Raw genomic sequence first — 15,972 nt, forward strand, 5'->3', positions numbered from 1 at the left:
TTGTGCATAGAACGTTAAGGCTATTTGATCTGCATTTTTTATTGTCCAGCTAAATTGTCAAATACGTCCCAGGGCTCAAAAAAAACTTGAATTGCAGCTTGTCCTTTGGCTTGCCCGGGGTCACTTCTGGCTTGTCTTAGTTAATCATTTAGTTAGAAGACGTCTTTCTTAGACCCTTGCCAACTGGGCAAGTGAATTTAAAAGTTACTTGCCCTGGAAGAAAATCTGCTCGTCCCAGATGGCCATGCAGATGGGACTTTTTTTGAGCCCGTACACAGGGCTGTCAACCCCCCACGTCCTCAAATATTGAAAATTGATAACGAAAGGGATGAAAGATAACGTCATGACGCTCATGATGTCATTTGTGAAAAAAATGCCCGATCATCACGAATTCATGGCATTGTAACATTTGACTTGATTGGTTTACTTCTCAGCAATCACATTATGTTATTTTTTTTTTATTTTTTTTTTTTAAGAAAACTTTTACTTTTATTTATTTTTGTTTTTTTATTTTTACCAGCAAACAGCAGATTACATGCAAGACCCTAATACCCTAAACGGTTACAACTTGGCTAACAGTAACTACCAGTTTACAAGTTAACACTAACAATCACGAACTTATACAAGTTGACACTAGCAATAACTAAACTTACAAGATTACACTAACTGAATAACTGGCTAACTAGCTTACAATTTAACACTAGCATTACTATGATACTATGCAATACAGATAAATTATCAAGACAGTTAAGCTTGTTTAAGTAGGCAGTGAAGGAAGGTTATAATTTGAACGATTTTATGCGGGGGACCAACTAGAGCAAATCGAACAACATCAACAAACTATGATTTTTCAAAATAAAGTCTGCAATAACTCCCACTTTCATCACCAGGTTTTAGCTCCAGTAAAAAAGTTGATTTAAGATAATGTAGAAAGTCTTGTATGAAGGGAGGGGCCGTCTTATTTTTACATATCCAAATATAATGTCTGGCTAATAATAGACAGAAATATATTTGATTATGGTTTTTAGAGGCATCTGGTGTCAAACCAAAGCCCGTAGAAATATTTATTATGTAATTTTGTGAGATAATTTGTGATAAAGTAAGTCATCGGATTAAAGAATTCCAAAAGGGTGGTTAAATTACTTTGGAACAAGACCAAACAAGATGAGTCCGTTTTTCTAGTTCTTCCTTACAAAAGGAGCGGTTTGGATCGTCTTTTATTCCAATCAGTTTTTGTTAAAAAGTCATTGGTCAATATTCATCTGTGCAGAAGTTTGAATTGGAATTCTACCAGTCTTGTGTTTTTAGTACATTTTAGAGCTAATAATTATTGATAGGCCTCATACCATTTAATGCACTTGTCGCCTTTGATATTGCATTCCTCTATCCATTTAATTCTACTGGGTCTGTGTAGGGAGTATACTTTTACTTGATGTAAGTTTAGTGTACACAATTTCGGTGCTTTTGCCACCATTCACATTATATGCTAAAATTACAAATGTCATACCGGAGTTTATGAGGATATGTTCAATATTAACAGTAAAATAGCTCAAACAAAGCAAAATAGTTAAAATTTTTTGTTTACTTGGAGTCTACTGAAGTGGCAAACTTGGGCGATTATCCAGGAGATTTCATCCTCAAATCTGGAGACCGGGAGATACGGTCCAAGTCTCCCGGATATTTATCCAGGAGAGTTGACAGCACGGCCCGCATCCCCTTTCACTTTTTTTTCTTTTCTAATCATGCATCTACCATTCATTTATAATGCATTGTCAACTCTTATTTGAAACTTCAACTTGTCTTTGAGTTTTAATTTGTTTATGAATAAAATTTGTTTATTCTTACCCTTTCATTAATTATTTTGTTTCTTCCAGATCTTGATCCCTGTTTGCAATGGATAATCTGTTCAAAGTTGCACTCAGGTCTCAGACCATATTCAGTGGCTTTCTTTTTGTGGTTTCTGTGACATCCTGGCCTGTTGTAATAGATCTACTGAGGGACTATCATGGCAAAGACAGGTTCAATTTCAACTGTGTTCCTAAACCTAATGACTTCACAAGACAGCGCTGTTATGACAACTACACTTCTGCCACAAGCCCACTGCTAACACCATTGGACTTTGCTGGTATTACTTATGGTGTGTCAGCATCTGTCTGGTTGTTTTTTACTCTTATGGGGGCTGCAATACTACGAAAGTTCCATCAGGAGGAAAACAGAAAGAAAATAGTGGAGAAACAGTTTTATTGCGTGTTCATTTGTCACATTTGCATTCAATGTGCCATTCTTACTGTAATGATGGGTCTGTTCTGCCATTACCAGACACTCACTTTTCCTGCCGAGTATTTGTGCTCTCTGAGAAACACAACACTCTATTTGTTCACCCAAGTGGCCGTTAACATTACATGCAATGACTTGCGATACAAAGAGAAGTCAAAAGTGAACATTGCTATCATTGTGGTCATGGCAGTTTCCCTTCTACTTTGTCTGTTGACCATCATTCATGTAAGAAAAACCAAAGAAAATCTGTTACAACTGCTGCTAGGAAATGTTGATGAAGACCATGGCAGTAAGAGCGAGGAAATACGTTTAGAAGGTAACTAAAGCAAATTTTAAAATCCAAAACTACTTAAATAGTAGCACAGTTCCTAGCTCACAAACCTGAGTCAATTTTGCTTTGTTAACTGAGAATTTCTTTGTATCATTTTCAAAAATTATTGAAACTTTGATCTTAAATGTAAACAGGGCAACCACAAAACAGCGTTCTGGGCCCTAAACGTTACTGGGGCTATTGAGAAACAGGCTCCTGGCCTCCAAAATCCATACCTGTTTTCAGACCAGGCCTCTAATAAATTAAACTCGTCATTACTTTGATTAGAAGGTCAACAAAAAAATTTATTAAAAGTTATTTATAATATTTTGCAGATTACTCTTTCTTTCTTATATTCATTTGTAATTGAAACAACAAATATATTCATACACTCCCGTGGTTCCCTCAAAAACCAGACCCGATTCCAGACCAGGATGGGCAAAGTCTATACCTGTTTTCAGACCGAAACGGGGCGGCACATACCAATATGGCCTATATGAGAGAGTACAGCCACCCCAGGGGGGAACAGAAGTAGATCCTATGACCTTCTAAAATCCATATGCTCTAGAAATAAGCCACAGGATGACTGATTCTTAAGGCCATGAAGCTAGGTTCATGTGGCAAACATATCCTGCTCACTGCTTGGGTTAGAAGTTGTATTGGGTAGCTTATTTGCAAATATAATGTAAACGTGTTGGTCAGTTATATAAGTCCTGTTGAATTTTTAGCGTGGACAGTCTTTTTCACTCATATTCTTGTTGTAATTACAGATGGTGGTTCCGAACACGAATCTTCTAATACAGATCAATTATTATTACAAGCAACAGGTAAAAATTAGGTCAATTAATGTAGATCACTTAATCTGGCCAGAGTCTGTTGCATGTTGTTATAGAAAGTTATGGCTTATTACTTTTTTTAAAAAAAGATAAAGCAGTTATATAGCAGTTCCTAGCAAAAAGTAAATGAACACCCCATATTATCATTTCTCATCGTTTCTCTTTAAATTACCCTAAACTGGTGCAAACTCTGGCTAAGATGGTGGTTTCCTCTAGCCTGTTCCAGCATTCAAATAGTCGAATGTGGCGCAAAGTCAGAGAGTGGGGGAAAATAAGGGGAGGAAGAGGGAGATGAATGCCTGGAACAAGCTACGTATGTTTTGTTTGGCTTATTAGGAGCTTAAGCAACCACAATTTTGAGTGATGAATGTCAACTGGAAGTGGTCTTTTTGCAATGTTGGGGCGTGATGTTGACCAAATTTTCAGACAAATCATCTCTATGAGAGAAAAGACACTTACGAATACAAATTTGGTAGCTTTAAGGCATTTTGAAAGGAAAAATGCCACACTTCCGGTTGATGTGCATCGCTCAAACACATCTTTGCTTAAGCTCCCTAATAACAGTTAGATGTATATATGCATTCAATCAACGTGGCCATAAGCCGCTTGGAAATGAGTAAAGTTTACAATGGAGTCTTTGCAGGCCTGATGCAGTAATTATTACCATATCAGACCTGCAAAGTCCCCTGTTCCTGCCTGGGGGCTCCCAGTTTTGACAAAGGATATTACCCCAGTCCCCCTGTTGATCCAGTTGCAAAGTTCTTATCCTGTCAAACAGCCTTAATCAATTTTTTAGAAACTCATAAAAACTTACAAATTTCCAGAAAAATCCTTTGCATTTCTTGACACTTCTCATTGCATTCACCACCCTATGCTTCTTTAAGTTGAAGCAAATCTGCCTATGGATGTGACGAATCATAGGCAGTTAATAATTTTTTATCTTGCCATCCTCAGACTGTAATAAAATAGATGGCTGGAAAAAAGCCACAAGTAACATTTAATCAGCTGCTAGATTCTCCTTTCATATTACCACAGGCGTCCCGAACTGACTATAGCCAATAGGCGAATCCTTGTTTACATTTTTGGCCTCATTAACGTATGCTTATTATTATCTGATGAAGCTAATAACATAAAATCTACAAATATTGAAAGAGCATAACAATTTCTGTTATCTCTGAAAATTTGCACCGATGTAAATGTGGTGGTGAATTTTTAGCCTGGATAGTCTTGTTCATTCACATTATTTCTTATTGTTCAGGTGGTGGTCCCATTAAACAAGAATCTCCTGATACATATCCGTCACAAACATCAGGTGGCAGTTCCAAACAAGGATCTCCTGATACAGATCCCTCAAAAACATCAGGTAGCAGTTCCAAACAAGAATCTTCTGATACAGATACCTCACAAACACCAGGTAAAAATCAGGTCAAAAATAGATTAGGCCAGAGTCAGCTGTTGATTGTTTTTATAGACTCTCAGACTCATTACTTTTTCTATTACTATTTTACTTTTTTACTTTAATACATCTTTAACGGAAACAAAATTTTCAGTTCAAGAACAAAATGAAATAATTTGTCTAACAAAAAGTAAGTGATCAAAAAAACAATCCATACTATCATTTATCTTAACTCGAAGAAAACATGTAGAAATAATTGCCCTGAACTGGTTCAAACCGTGGCTTTAATAAAGCTTGGCTCGACCCCCTCCTGGCTGCATATCTCGCGTGATTCGTTGGCTTGAAACATTCGGGAGCTGACCGTAATCAACAAACAGTTAAGAAAACCTTCTAGGCTTATGCCGTGATCATTGTAAGTGAAACGTTTGCCTTTCTTATATTTAGCGAGACTCTCCATATTTATTTACGTGCAAGAAATGTAGAAAGTTTGATAGAGGGCCTGCAATTCCATAATTATTATCTCAAATCAAATTCAATTGCTTCTCCAGCAGAAGTGCAACATCAAGAGTTGAGCACCATGAAGAAACATGTCCGAGAAGTCACCGAACGACCTTACAGAGATCTTAAATCACCTTTTCATAAACCAGGCGAAGGACCTAAACGAGATCTGAAGCTTGACGAAATCTTCACCAATTTAATTGTTTATGAGGGGAGAGCTGAGTATGACTTTTCTGGAGACAGATTGGAACAACTACAAGAGTACCACAAAGCCAATGAAAATTTGCGACCAACACAGCCAGGAGATATTTTCGATGCTGAAAAGCAGAAGATTCTTGTTGTCGGTCGTCCTGGAATTGGAAAAACCATGTTTAGCACAAAGATTCTTCGCGACTGGGCGTCCGATAATTTAATCAGTGAAACACAGAAATCACAAATAGATATTAATGTCGCTTTCCTCATTAAGTTGAGGATGTTTAACTCTATAAACAAAGCCCTAAATCTTCGCGACCTTCTAGATCACTCAGAGTATTCAACAGCTCTCTCCGAAGATATCTGGAACTACATCCTTCACAACCCAGAACAAGTACTGGTGATTTTTGATGGATTTGACGAATATTCTGGTAGGACTAAGATCAATGAAGATGACGTTCCGTACAGAAACAGTGAAGAAGAGAGGATGCCTGTCCATTTGCTGTTGAAGAAAATAGTATCGGGAAAAATTCTTACCGGTGCGACAGTCTTAACGACTACAAGACCCAATGCCGTGTCATGTATCAGAAGTCTTGACTTTGACAAAACAGTTGAAATTCTGGGATTTACAACTGAACAAGTGGAAGATTATGTACAGAAGTTTACAAGAAAGGGGGACAAAGCCGAAACCATAAAGCAACACATCACCAGTAACTTAAACCTTCTGGCCTTCTGCTACATTCCTGTGAATTGTTACATCATTTGTTCGTGCTTGTTAGAGTTGCTTGGTAACACTACTGGATTTACTAGCCTCCCGACAAGACTGACACAAATATACTCAATTGCAATCAAGATGTTTTACTTTAGTTACGATGATAATCAATATCGCCACGATAAAGCCGAAGGTCAACCATTTATTCTAAAGAAGTTTAAGGAACTTTCCTCCGATGTGCAAGATGTGTTTGCACGTCTGGGAAAAATTGCCTTTGATGGAATTAAAGAGGGAAAACTAATTTTTGAATCACACGAAGTTAAAGACCTAGAGAGTAATGGCTTGTTTCACCGTTTACCTGATAATAGAGACCGTCCTTTAGCTGAGCCAAGACCGCAATATTGCTTTTTACACCTGACGATACAGGAGTTCTTGGCGGCGAAGTATTTGGTGGACACGTACAGTTCCGAAGACCTGCAGAAGTTTGTTTCTGATCACATCCAGGATGGCGCGTGGAAGGTTGTGATGCAGTTTGTGGCTGGACTACTGGCTGAAAAAGGAGAACAATCAACAGATATTTTCAGCAACCTTCTTCCCTCAAAAACTGTTACCGAAAAAGTTAAAATTAAGATGAATGAAGATTCAGAGGAACGAACTGAGACGCGGACCTGTTGGCCAGCTGATGAAGACGGGGATTTAGTGGTGACGCTTTTCAATTGCATGTATGAGAACAATGCCTCTGATCGAGAAGTTCAAAAGAAACTGGTGAAAATTGGTTGTAATGCGCTTGATTTTAGGCGGTGTAACCTGTCACCTCTCGACTGTTTAGCACTAGTGCATGCACTTAAAGCTGTTGAAGGAATTTTGGATTTTGATTTAACCGACAACAACCTTCAGTCTCTAGGATGTATTGAGATTGCGAAGTTGTTACCTGGCGACCAACACAATCAGGGTTTTTGCGAACTAAAAAGATTAAACCTTAGTAGTAACCGAATAACTGATAAAGGGGTTAAACATTTATCTACAGCACTCACACACACTGACTGCAAACTAAACAGCTTAAACCTCTTAGGTAACAAAATAACTGATGAAGCAGTTAAACATTTATGTACAGCACTCATACACACTAACTGCAAACTAAACAGCTTAAACCTCGGGTTTAACAAAATAACTGATGAAGCAGTTAAACATTTATCTATAGCACTCACACACACTAACTGCAAACTAAACAGCTTAAACCTCTTAGGTAACAAAATAACCGATGAAGCAGTTAAACATTTATGTACAGCACTCACACACGCTAACTGCAAACTAAAGAGCTTAAACCTCTGGAATAACAACATAACTGATAAAGGGAAAAATCTCCTCGACTCAATGAACATAAACTGTAAAGTTTGTTTCTCACTTTTTGGATCAACAACCTTCAGTCGCTAGGATGTATTGAGATTGCGAAGTTGTTACCTGGCAACCAACACAATCAGGGTTTTTGCGAACTAAAAAGATTAAACCTCGCTTTTAATCAGATAACTGATTAACACCACACTAACTACAAACTAAACAACTTAAAGATTAATCAATGTTGCTTTTTCTAAAGTTAAGGCTCAATAAGATAACTGATGGATGTATAAAACGCTTCACTGGCAGCACTCACACGTGATAACTGCAGAAGAAACAAATCTTAGACCTTAGAGATAACTAAATAACCCGGCAAGGGAAAAATCTCTCAAAAGCAAGGAAAATAAACTATAAAGTATTTATCTAAGCATGTGTAAATATATTTTTCTGAACAGCAATAATTTGAGCTACATTCTTTGAAATTATATTTTCGATTTTTTAAAAAGAAGTTAAGTTTTTTTAGTTCGGCAATCAGGTAACTTCTAAGCAATCTCGAAGCTCTTAGGTTTCCGTTTATATATTGTTTTTTTTTTTTTCTTAATAATAGTGTGGGTTTTTGTGAGAAGAGAAAATTTGTTTGGTCACTACTAGAGCTTTACATTGCAACAGGGTGTGATTTTAAAAAAAAAGTGTATTAATGACCCATAATGAAGACTGGAACAAATTGGTGGACATTTATATATATTCAACTTAGATAACTAAACATACAGCTACATATGAAGACATTTTCCTTTAGGAATGTTATTAGTATAATGTGATAATCATGGTTTCACTGATTTACAGTAAGCGTCATCTTAGAATTCTATTTTGCAGTTATGGCTTTTTCTAAAGGTGACTGATACATCATGTTTAGCTTTCCTGTAATTATTCATCCTTGTATATAAGTTTAGTTTTTGATATGATTAAAGTTCTGTCAGACCAATATTATAGATGTCGGCCTGGCCTCCCTCCTTATTAAATCAATCTGTGCATCCAGCAAAATGCGGGGCAAACTGCTTTTGGGACAGAAAAAGCAGAGATGGGTCTTGCAAGGGGATTGCACGGGAAGGGGGAAGGGGTGTATGCACCGCCTTTTACCGCACAGATACTTTATCTTCGGCTCAGATGTAAAGCTTTGTGTACAGCTATTTCGAGAAAGGTTGTCGCACAAAGTGCACGCGACAACCTCGAAAGGTATTGTGGATGGTTTTGAGTGCACTGTTTTTCAAAGAAATTTGAAAGAATGGCAGGAGAGGCCATAGACGTATGTCTGCGAGTGCTAAAGGAAAGCAACAAAAGTAGGTTCGACAGATACAGTGTCAGGAACTGTGTATTGAACATATCCCATATTACCTTTCGGGATTGTCGCGTGCACATTTTTCCGACAACCATTCTCGAAATAGCTGTATAAACCGTAACGGATCCAGGCCTACTTGAGGTAGTTTCAAGGTGGAGCGGTTGTTTCATGCCCAAAATAAAGTGCAGAGCTTCGATTTTGGTCAATAACTGAATAAAGGAAGGGCCTCCCCATTAGTTGAGTTTAAAAAATCTTTTTTGCTGATCAAGTAACAAGATATCCTGCCCTGAATAGTTTGAAATCAGCGCCCTTACCGGAGTCAGAAGGCAAGATTTCACCAACTCACCTTCAGAAACTGTAAACTGCAGCGACCGCTTTTGTTATTGACTTTTGTTATTGGCTAACACACCTATTAACATAAGAAGTAACAATTAAGCGGAAATCCAAGATTCCCGGTGAAGCGAAACTAGCACCAGGGTACTGTTAAAAAACGCATGTTTTTATCCTGGGGCGGGGGGCGGGGGGGGGGGGGGACGGACTTGAGGGAAGTTTGGGTGCGGATGTGCCGCTGAGTCCTTCAAACCCTGAACATGTTTAAGACAAAATGATCCTTTCTTTACGCGGTTTCGTGACCCAGTCTCAGTATTCATCAGTCCTCTTTGTCGTCACGCAACGGTCCTCCAGTTTTGGGGGAAGACTTAAACACAAAAGAAAATATTTAAGCCCTAAGAGTGATCAGCGTCAAATTTCTCCTTGTAATATCACTGCTTTATAAAACAGAGTGGTCATGAGAATTAAGGGCATGATAACACCAGATGAATCCAATTGATACTTCAACAAATAGCTATGGCTACACTAGGGACACATGGTTTACTGATATAAAGATTAATTGAAAGCAGACAACGAGAAGAAGGGTAGGAACAATGACTGCCGCAAAAAGCCAAGGAAGTGAAACTTGTGAACTTAGTAGGCACAAGACTTTATTTAAGGGCAGGCCCGAGGCAGGCCCGAGGTTTAAACATGGGAAGAAGGACGGACTCAAGAAAATCAAATAGTCGTCCCGAGGGCTTTTCCTCTTGAAAAATGGTAGGGGCGTCCCGCCCATTTTCTATAACGGACAATCCCAGGGGAAGAGGTTGGCAACGCAATTTTGTTTACTGCTTCTTTTAAGTAAAAAATCGTATTAACCTGCATAGAAATATGTCATAATTTGAACAGGGTACAATGTCTACAACTAGCACATATATGACCGTGACATGAATGTAGACAGTGCGCAGGTAACCAGTGTCCGTAAAGCAGGGTTGAGGATATATGAGTATTCGTGACTGGGTGCACAGAAAATTGTCCGTTGTCCATATTTGCCGGTGTTTTTAATAAGCGGGTTAATTTCACGAATATGAACTTTTTGTTGGGACAAACGAAACTGTCCCTTATATGCGGGTGTCCGTAGAGCGTGGTTCCACTGACAGGGCTAACGGCTGATTGGCCAAGAGGTTGCGACGTGGAAAAGTGATCTCGTTGTTACTGCGCATGCGGAAAGTTAAGAATGAATGATCTTGTTGTCAATATGGCGGACGATCGATGGCCGATTGGGAGCTGTATTTCGGCGCATTTTTCTAATTTCCTCCCATATCGGGACAGGTTCCACTGTATTACCATTAGTAGCATTAGTATTCTTGCACGAGAGATTTTGGACTCAGCTTTTTCAGTGCAAATTTTCTTTAATTTGTTGCTTAGGAGACAACATTAAAATGATACAACTAAGTCACTCACTACTCGTGCCTGCAGCAACGAGAAAAACGAGCACGGGAAACAACTTCATATTTCGAACAGTCCTTTGTAAGATGCGTTTCCTCTTTGCACTGAAGATAGAGACCTCTTATTGTACTCTCTCCTCTCCCAGGGTGGATAGTACAATGATCTGAAACTGATATTGAGGTGTCTGGCTTCTAGAAAACTGTATCGAAACACTTTTACTTGATAGTTTCGACATTTTTATATATTATCATCACCGCTGAAAATAAAAGACAACGAAAAGAATAATGCACAAAAAATGCAAAAACAGCTGAGCCATCCCAATTAATAATTATTAATAACTAATAATTATAATTAAAATGAGTTTAAGGTGTCGACATTTTTTGTGGTATCTGGTTTAGATGCTACAATACATTTCCCGAGTCGTAATAGAGCAAAGAAATTCGAGACAACTTTGAAACATAGATGGCGATTAAAGAATCATGCAGCTGTCAATTTTCGTCGTTGACTTGGCTCCATGTGTTCAAAATCTCTTCTCTTGGTATTTTCCACAACACTTCCAGATTCTTCCAGCCATTTCTGATCGCCAAGTCCATCTTATCGTCAGGATTAACGGGTTTGCTCAGGTAGGTTCTATAGACAAGCGACTGACAAAATCTGGAAATTACCAAGACAGGAAGCAAAGAAATTTCTTCGTTGGATAACGGATTGACAGAATGATAACCATTCAAAAAGTATTTTGCCATTCGGATTCTTCCGAAGCTCAGCTCGAGGTTGACGTCTTCGTTTAAAATGTGCATAAGAGCCACTGCTACATCAAAAATACGGCAGCTGTAGTTAAGAAACCCAAAATCAATGAAACCAATGTCGTGTGCAATTTTTCCGTTTTCAGAAGGCAGAATCAAAATATTGCCTTGATTCAAATCACCGTGGATTAATTGCTTGGGCAGAAGGTGCAGCTTTGGCAAAACCTCCTTTCGAAAATTGTGACAAATTTCTTGAACCATTTCGATGTAATGATTTTCACTGACGGCTTCAAGATATTCCTCAACAGCATCTCCAGCGCGGGACATGTCCCAGAGGAAATCTGGACGACTCAGCGTTTGACATTCAAATTCCTGCCAAACAAAATTTACCATATGATAAATAAAACTGCATCACGGGAACCAAAAGGCCACAACGTATGCTGGATGTGTTCCATTCAAGCAAAACTTTCAGACAAGATCTTCAAAAACGTATATAAAAGGGTAAGGGGTTGAACCTTAGGGGGAGGAGGGTCCCTGTATATAATTTTGTTGCGTCTCCACCAGAATTTAGACTAGTAGTAATCAAAGATTAATAAGTGCGTTCGAAGTTCAATGAATTTAGCTAAAATCATACAAAAACAGAGGAGGAAATTAGTTGAGAGATTAAATGAGAAAGACGAAGTATTTAAAGAGCAACATGAACAATAGCAACTTTAATAGTGAAACCCAAATATGTAACCAAAGATGTTTATCTACTTAGTTACAATGTAGTTTAGTTGACCGCTATGGGTCAAAGCACAATGGCTTGGTAGATTTGCTTTGAGACAACTTTGTGTCAGAGTTATCGGTTGATTTGCTTTGTTGTTCGGCAAATTCGAGGACATCAATTCAAAGCAGGAGAGCAGCGAAGGTCTTCGGTTTGTTGTAGTTCGGACAACGCCGACATCGGGCTTTCTACATGCTCTTGGAGTACTAAAAAGTTTCCTGGTAAGGCTTTGACAAGTTGAAGCGATGAACTTTTTAAGAAACATCGCATGAAGTTTGAGAAAAATAAATGAACTTACCGAATAATCCAAAGATACCCACGGAGGCGACACGGACGCACGAGCAGCTTGCACTCGCACGAGGTATAGTTGCGTGCGCACTCGCACGAGGTATAGTTGCTTGCGCATAAAAATAGTTGTGTGCGCATGTCCACCAGGTGAGCCCGCAATTTCTTTGGCCGGCTATTGGGCTTAAAATTCGTGCGCGCGCTTAATAATTATTCAAAATGGCGCAGATTTTGAACATCGCCCGTCCAAGTAACCAAAAATCTCGAATCTTGACGCCTGGCATGCACAGGTATCCCATCGACCACAGGATCCCCAAAGATTACGAAGCGTTCTCCTAACGTCGAACGCAATAAACAAAGGGTGAGGAAACGATGCATTGTTCGGCTGACACTAAAGGTCAACTTCCTGTCACCATTTTTGACCTACAGGACGTCAATTTGATTGTTGCCTCGGAAAAAGGCTTAAAGCTGCACTTAAACTTTTATTCTCCAATAGGTTACTTATTCCTCCATGTCTGTTTTAAAACCAAATTATCAAGGACATGGAAGCCTGCAAATTTTCAGTGGCCTTTGATCAAAAGAGAGCATGCGTCACTGGGATATACCGCTGGTCCCATGGCGCAGTTCGAACGTACATTACGTTGGAAATGCAAAAATAACAAGCTAAATAACTTTTTTACCTTTAACTCTCTATTCATCCTCCCAACAGCCTTTCCAACTTCAAAGAGCACTTTGTTGCTGAGTGAAGTTTGCTTCAGCACTTTACCCGGTACATAGTTAAGCAACCGTACAGCGCAGACAATGAATACATCCTCAGAATATGCTTCGCCATTGTAAATCTCGGCAGCGCGGTGGACTCCGTTAGTTTCCAGGGCAATAACACCAGGATAGTCACGTCTTGGGATTTTACACATCACGTAGGGCGTGCCCAAGACGGAGGGAACAGGGGTACTGCACTTAAAGCCGCGTGCGTTGAGGAACGTCATCACACCGAGCTGTGTGGCAATAAAACATTCGTCGCTTGAATCAACCTCATTTGCTATTTTGAGGATAAACTCTTTGTTACTAGGCAAAACATTGCGCTCTTCTTGTGCTTTCAATGTTCCTCGCATATAGAAGTTTTTGTCATCGAAGCTGCTGAGATCTTCAACTGCTGTGACCTGCAGGTCGAATAGACGAGCTGCCATAACTACGGCTTGATGGGTAGTCACGTGAGGAAGAGGCGATTTCGGAACGTTAGCTCTGTCCATTCTCCTGGAAACAAACGAGAAACGTAAACGTAATATTAATACCGTAATCTGCCGCTTATAAGCTCAAAATAAAAAATGTTGAAATCCTTGGCAAGGAGAAAGCGGTTTGGTTTCCTTTACTGAAAGAGAGCATTAAATCTGCCGAAAACTGCAATGATTCCCTGTTATCGAGAAGTAAAGCAAATAAATCAGTGTATTATTTTGATTTATCAGGCGAATCCATGACATTAATGTCACTAGACACCATGCATGTTCCTGATTTTACCGAAATTCGAAACGGTTTTGGAAAGTTCGAGAATTACCAGACACCTTGTCTTATCGGCGAGTTTCAAGAAAAAAACGGCATGTTTTAGACATTTAGTGCGTTTTGACAGAACATCTCAGCGCTGGCTGAGCGTCTCAGGTGTAGGGGAAATAAATCGATTCCGACACTTTTTCCCGACGGTCAATCTCATTTACATTTAATTCTGCTTGGATGTAAAACGAAATCATTAATCATTGCAGGCCTAAACTGATGCTGGAGACGCACCGCCAGACCAATTAATGGTAGTACCAATAACAGTGCTAATAATATGGCAGTGCTAGTGGCAATACTAGTGGTCGTTGATCTACGGCCGAAAGTATTGTTTTATCATCATGACGTTATCAGAAATAAAGAAGTTCGCGGCATTAAAGGACTAAAAGAGTTGTACATCGTTAATAACTGTTTAAGGACAAACTAACAAAGCTGGGACAATTCTGGGATTCTGAATTGCCTCTAAGGCTTATGTTAAAACTAAGAAATAGTTGTTTTGTATAGTCTTGAATATCCACCATCATTTTCTTCTGTTTGATCTTGTAAGATACTTACCTCAAGAGACAGGAAATAAAAACATATACTCATTGGCCTAGATTATGATAAATTAGACATGGCTGTCATTACAACCCCTCCCATCACCTTCATCAGCATCGTACAATCGTCCTATTTGCTGGTAGTCCACGTGTTATAATCGAAGCTTGGCGTAGCCGGAAGGGGAAGACAGTGGGCCACTATTCATTTCTTTAGGTTTGGTCTCAACAGCATGCCGATACAAAAGAAATCTTTTAAATTTCCCTAACTCCGCTACTCGATCGACTTCTTCGATGTCATCAGCGGACTTCGTTACTCTTCCAGTGTCCAGTGGTATTTGTGAACAACAACCTCCTATCATCTGGATAAAGTAAATCTTCCAGTCCTCGGCTTAGAGCGTACGTAAAAAGCATCGTTCTGTAATATAGACCAACATCTCTCATGATTGTACCAATGTATACATTGTATACATTGCCTGCATAAGTCCTCAAAATTTAGTTTTACTTTATACTTCTATATACCATCCCAACCCCTAAATAGAGAAGAGAAGTCGTTACATTACGTTGCCATGGTAGCACAATTTCTGAATGACAACAAACGAAAACGTCACTTAAAAAGTGGATTCGCATTGTCTTAGACCTCATCGATTTTATTCAATTTTCTTTAATGTGTCTAATGTTGGCGAAATTTTCTGGGGTGAGTTCAGAAAAACTTAAGCTCAGAAAAAGAAAAAGAAAATTTGGGGTTGTGTTCACCTGCTTCATAAAGCGGGCGCGTGAAATTAGAAAGTTTCATGTCGCGTCGTGCAAGGACAGCTACGAAATGTACAAAAAAGCGTGCAAGTTGATATTTTGCTAATATAAACCTATAGATGGTTTCACAGTGACGTCATCAAATTGTTAAGTCAAAATAGCGAGGTTTTACGAATTCTTATTTACACTAGGTAGAAGATAAACAAAACATAAATTTTTATACAAGTTTCCATTCCCGTAGCATTTACAGCAATTTGAACTCCCGAGTTTTCACAGTGCGTGACACCAAAATAGGAATGCTGTCTCTATGAAAAAAAGTCTCTTCTCTTGATTTTCAGCAGTATAACCATTTTAAGTATTAGAAGATATGTTTATGCACACGTATGCTAATTCTCGAGTGAAAGAAAGAGCTTTTATAGAAAAAAGTGAACTCCAGATGTTTTTGTTGATTTTCGGCGGCCATATTGGTGCACCAAAAATGTACACCAATATGGCGTCTCCAGGTTGGAAACGTTGAAGCATTTCGGCAAATAACTCAGAAACTGTGGTCCACAAAGACCTGAAACTTGGACAAATTGTTTATATATTAGTCTTTTATAACATTTCATTTTCTTGGCTTCCTTCCACTCGGGACGGTTTCCAATTTATTTTTTTGTTGCGTGACAGTGAAAATGATCTATTGCTTTTTTGCCGTTCT

The 15,972-nt window shown here is 38.8% G+C and overlaps 2 protein-coding genes across 3 annotated transcripts; one reads left to right on the forward strand and one right to left on the reverse strand.

Moving 5' to 3' along the window:
- The first annotated feature begins 2,247 nt into the window (after positions 1-2,247).
- LOC140930194 (protein NLRC5-like) lies at positions 2,248-7,863 on the forward strand. 2 transcript variants are annotated; one of them, XM_073379857.1, is made up of 4 exons: positions 2,248-2,593; positions 3,358-3,414; positions 4,682-4,837; positions 5,368-7,863. In XM_073379857.1, the coding sequence occupies exons 1-4, from the start codon at positions 2,293-2,295 to the stop codon at positions 7,653-7,655; spliced, it is 2,802 nt and encodes a 933-aa protein (XP_073235958.1). In that variant the 5' UTR covers positions 2,248-2,292; the 3' UTR covers positions 7,656-7,863. The 2 variants fall into 2 exon arrangements, with proteins under 2 accessions (XP_073235958.1, XP_073235959.1); XM_073379858.1 differs by having other exon boundaries at positions 5,371-7,863.
- A 2,932-nt stretch (positions 7,864-10,795) lies between these two features.
- Positions 10,796-13,753, reverse strand: LOC140929269 (hydroxylysine kinase-like). The gene is made up of 2 exons (XM_073379072.1): positions 13,125-13,753; positions 10,796-11,765 (listed from the first exon to the last, which is right to left on the reverse strand). Exons 1-2 carry the CDS (start codon positions 13,692-13,694, stop codon positions 11,139-11,141), a joined length of 1,197 nt encoding a protein of 398 aa, XP_073235173.1. The 5' UTR covers positions 13,695-13,753; the 3' UTR covers positions 10,796-11,138.
- Between the last annotated feature and the right edge of the window lie 2,219 nt (positions 13,754-15,972).

Source organism: Porites lutea, chromosome 3 (assembly GCF_958299795.1).
Source record: "Porites lutea chromosome 3, jaPorLute2.1, whole genome shotgun sequence".
Lineage (NCBI taxonomy): Eukaryota > Metazoa > Cnidaria > Anthozoa > Scleractinia > Poritidae > Porites > Porites lutea.

Coding starts and splice junctions, on each gene's coding strand:
- LOC140929269 (XM_073379072.1), bottom strand. CDS start 13,694: ATGGACAGAGCTAACGTTCCGAAATCGCCTCTTCCTCACGTGACTACC. Junction 11,766..13,124: donor GGATGAATAGAGAGTTAAAG/GTAAAAAAGTTA, acceptor TTTGTTTGGCAG/GAATTTGAATGTCAAACGCT.
- LOC140930194 (XM_073379857.1), top strand. CDS start 2,293: ATGATGGGTCTGTTCTGCCATTACCAGACACTCACTTTTCCTGCCGAG. Junction 2,594..3,357: donor CGAGGAAATACGTTTAGAAG/GTAACTAAAGCA, acceptor TTGTAATTACAG/ATGGTGGTTCCGAACACGAA. Junction 3,415..4,681: donor ATTATTATTACAAGCAACAG/GTAAAAATTAGG, acceptor CTTATTGTTCAG/GTGGTGGTCCCATTAAACAA.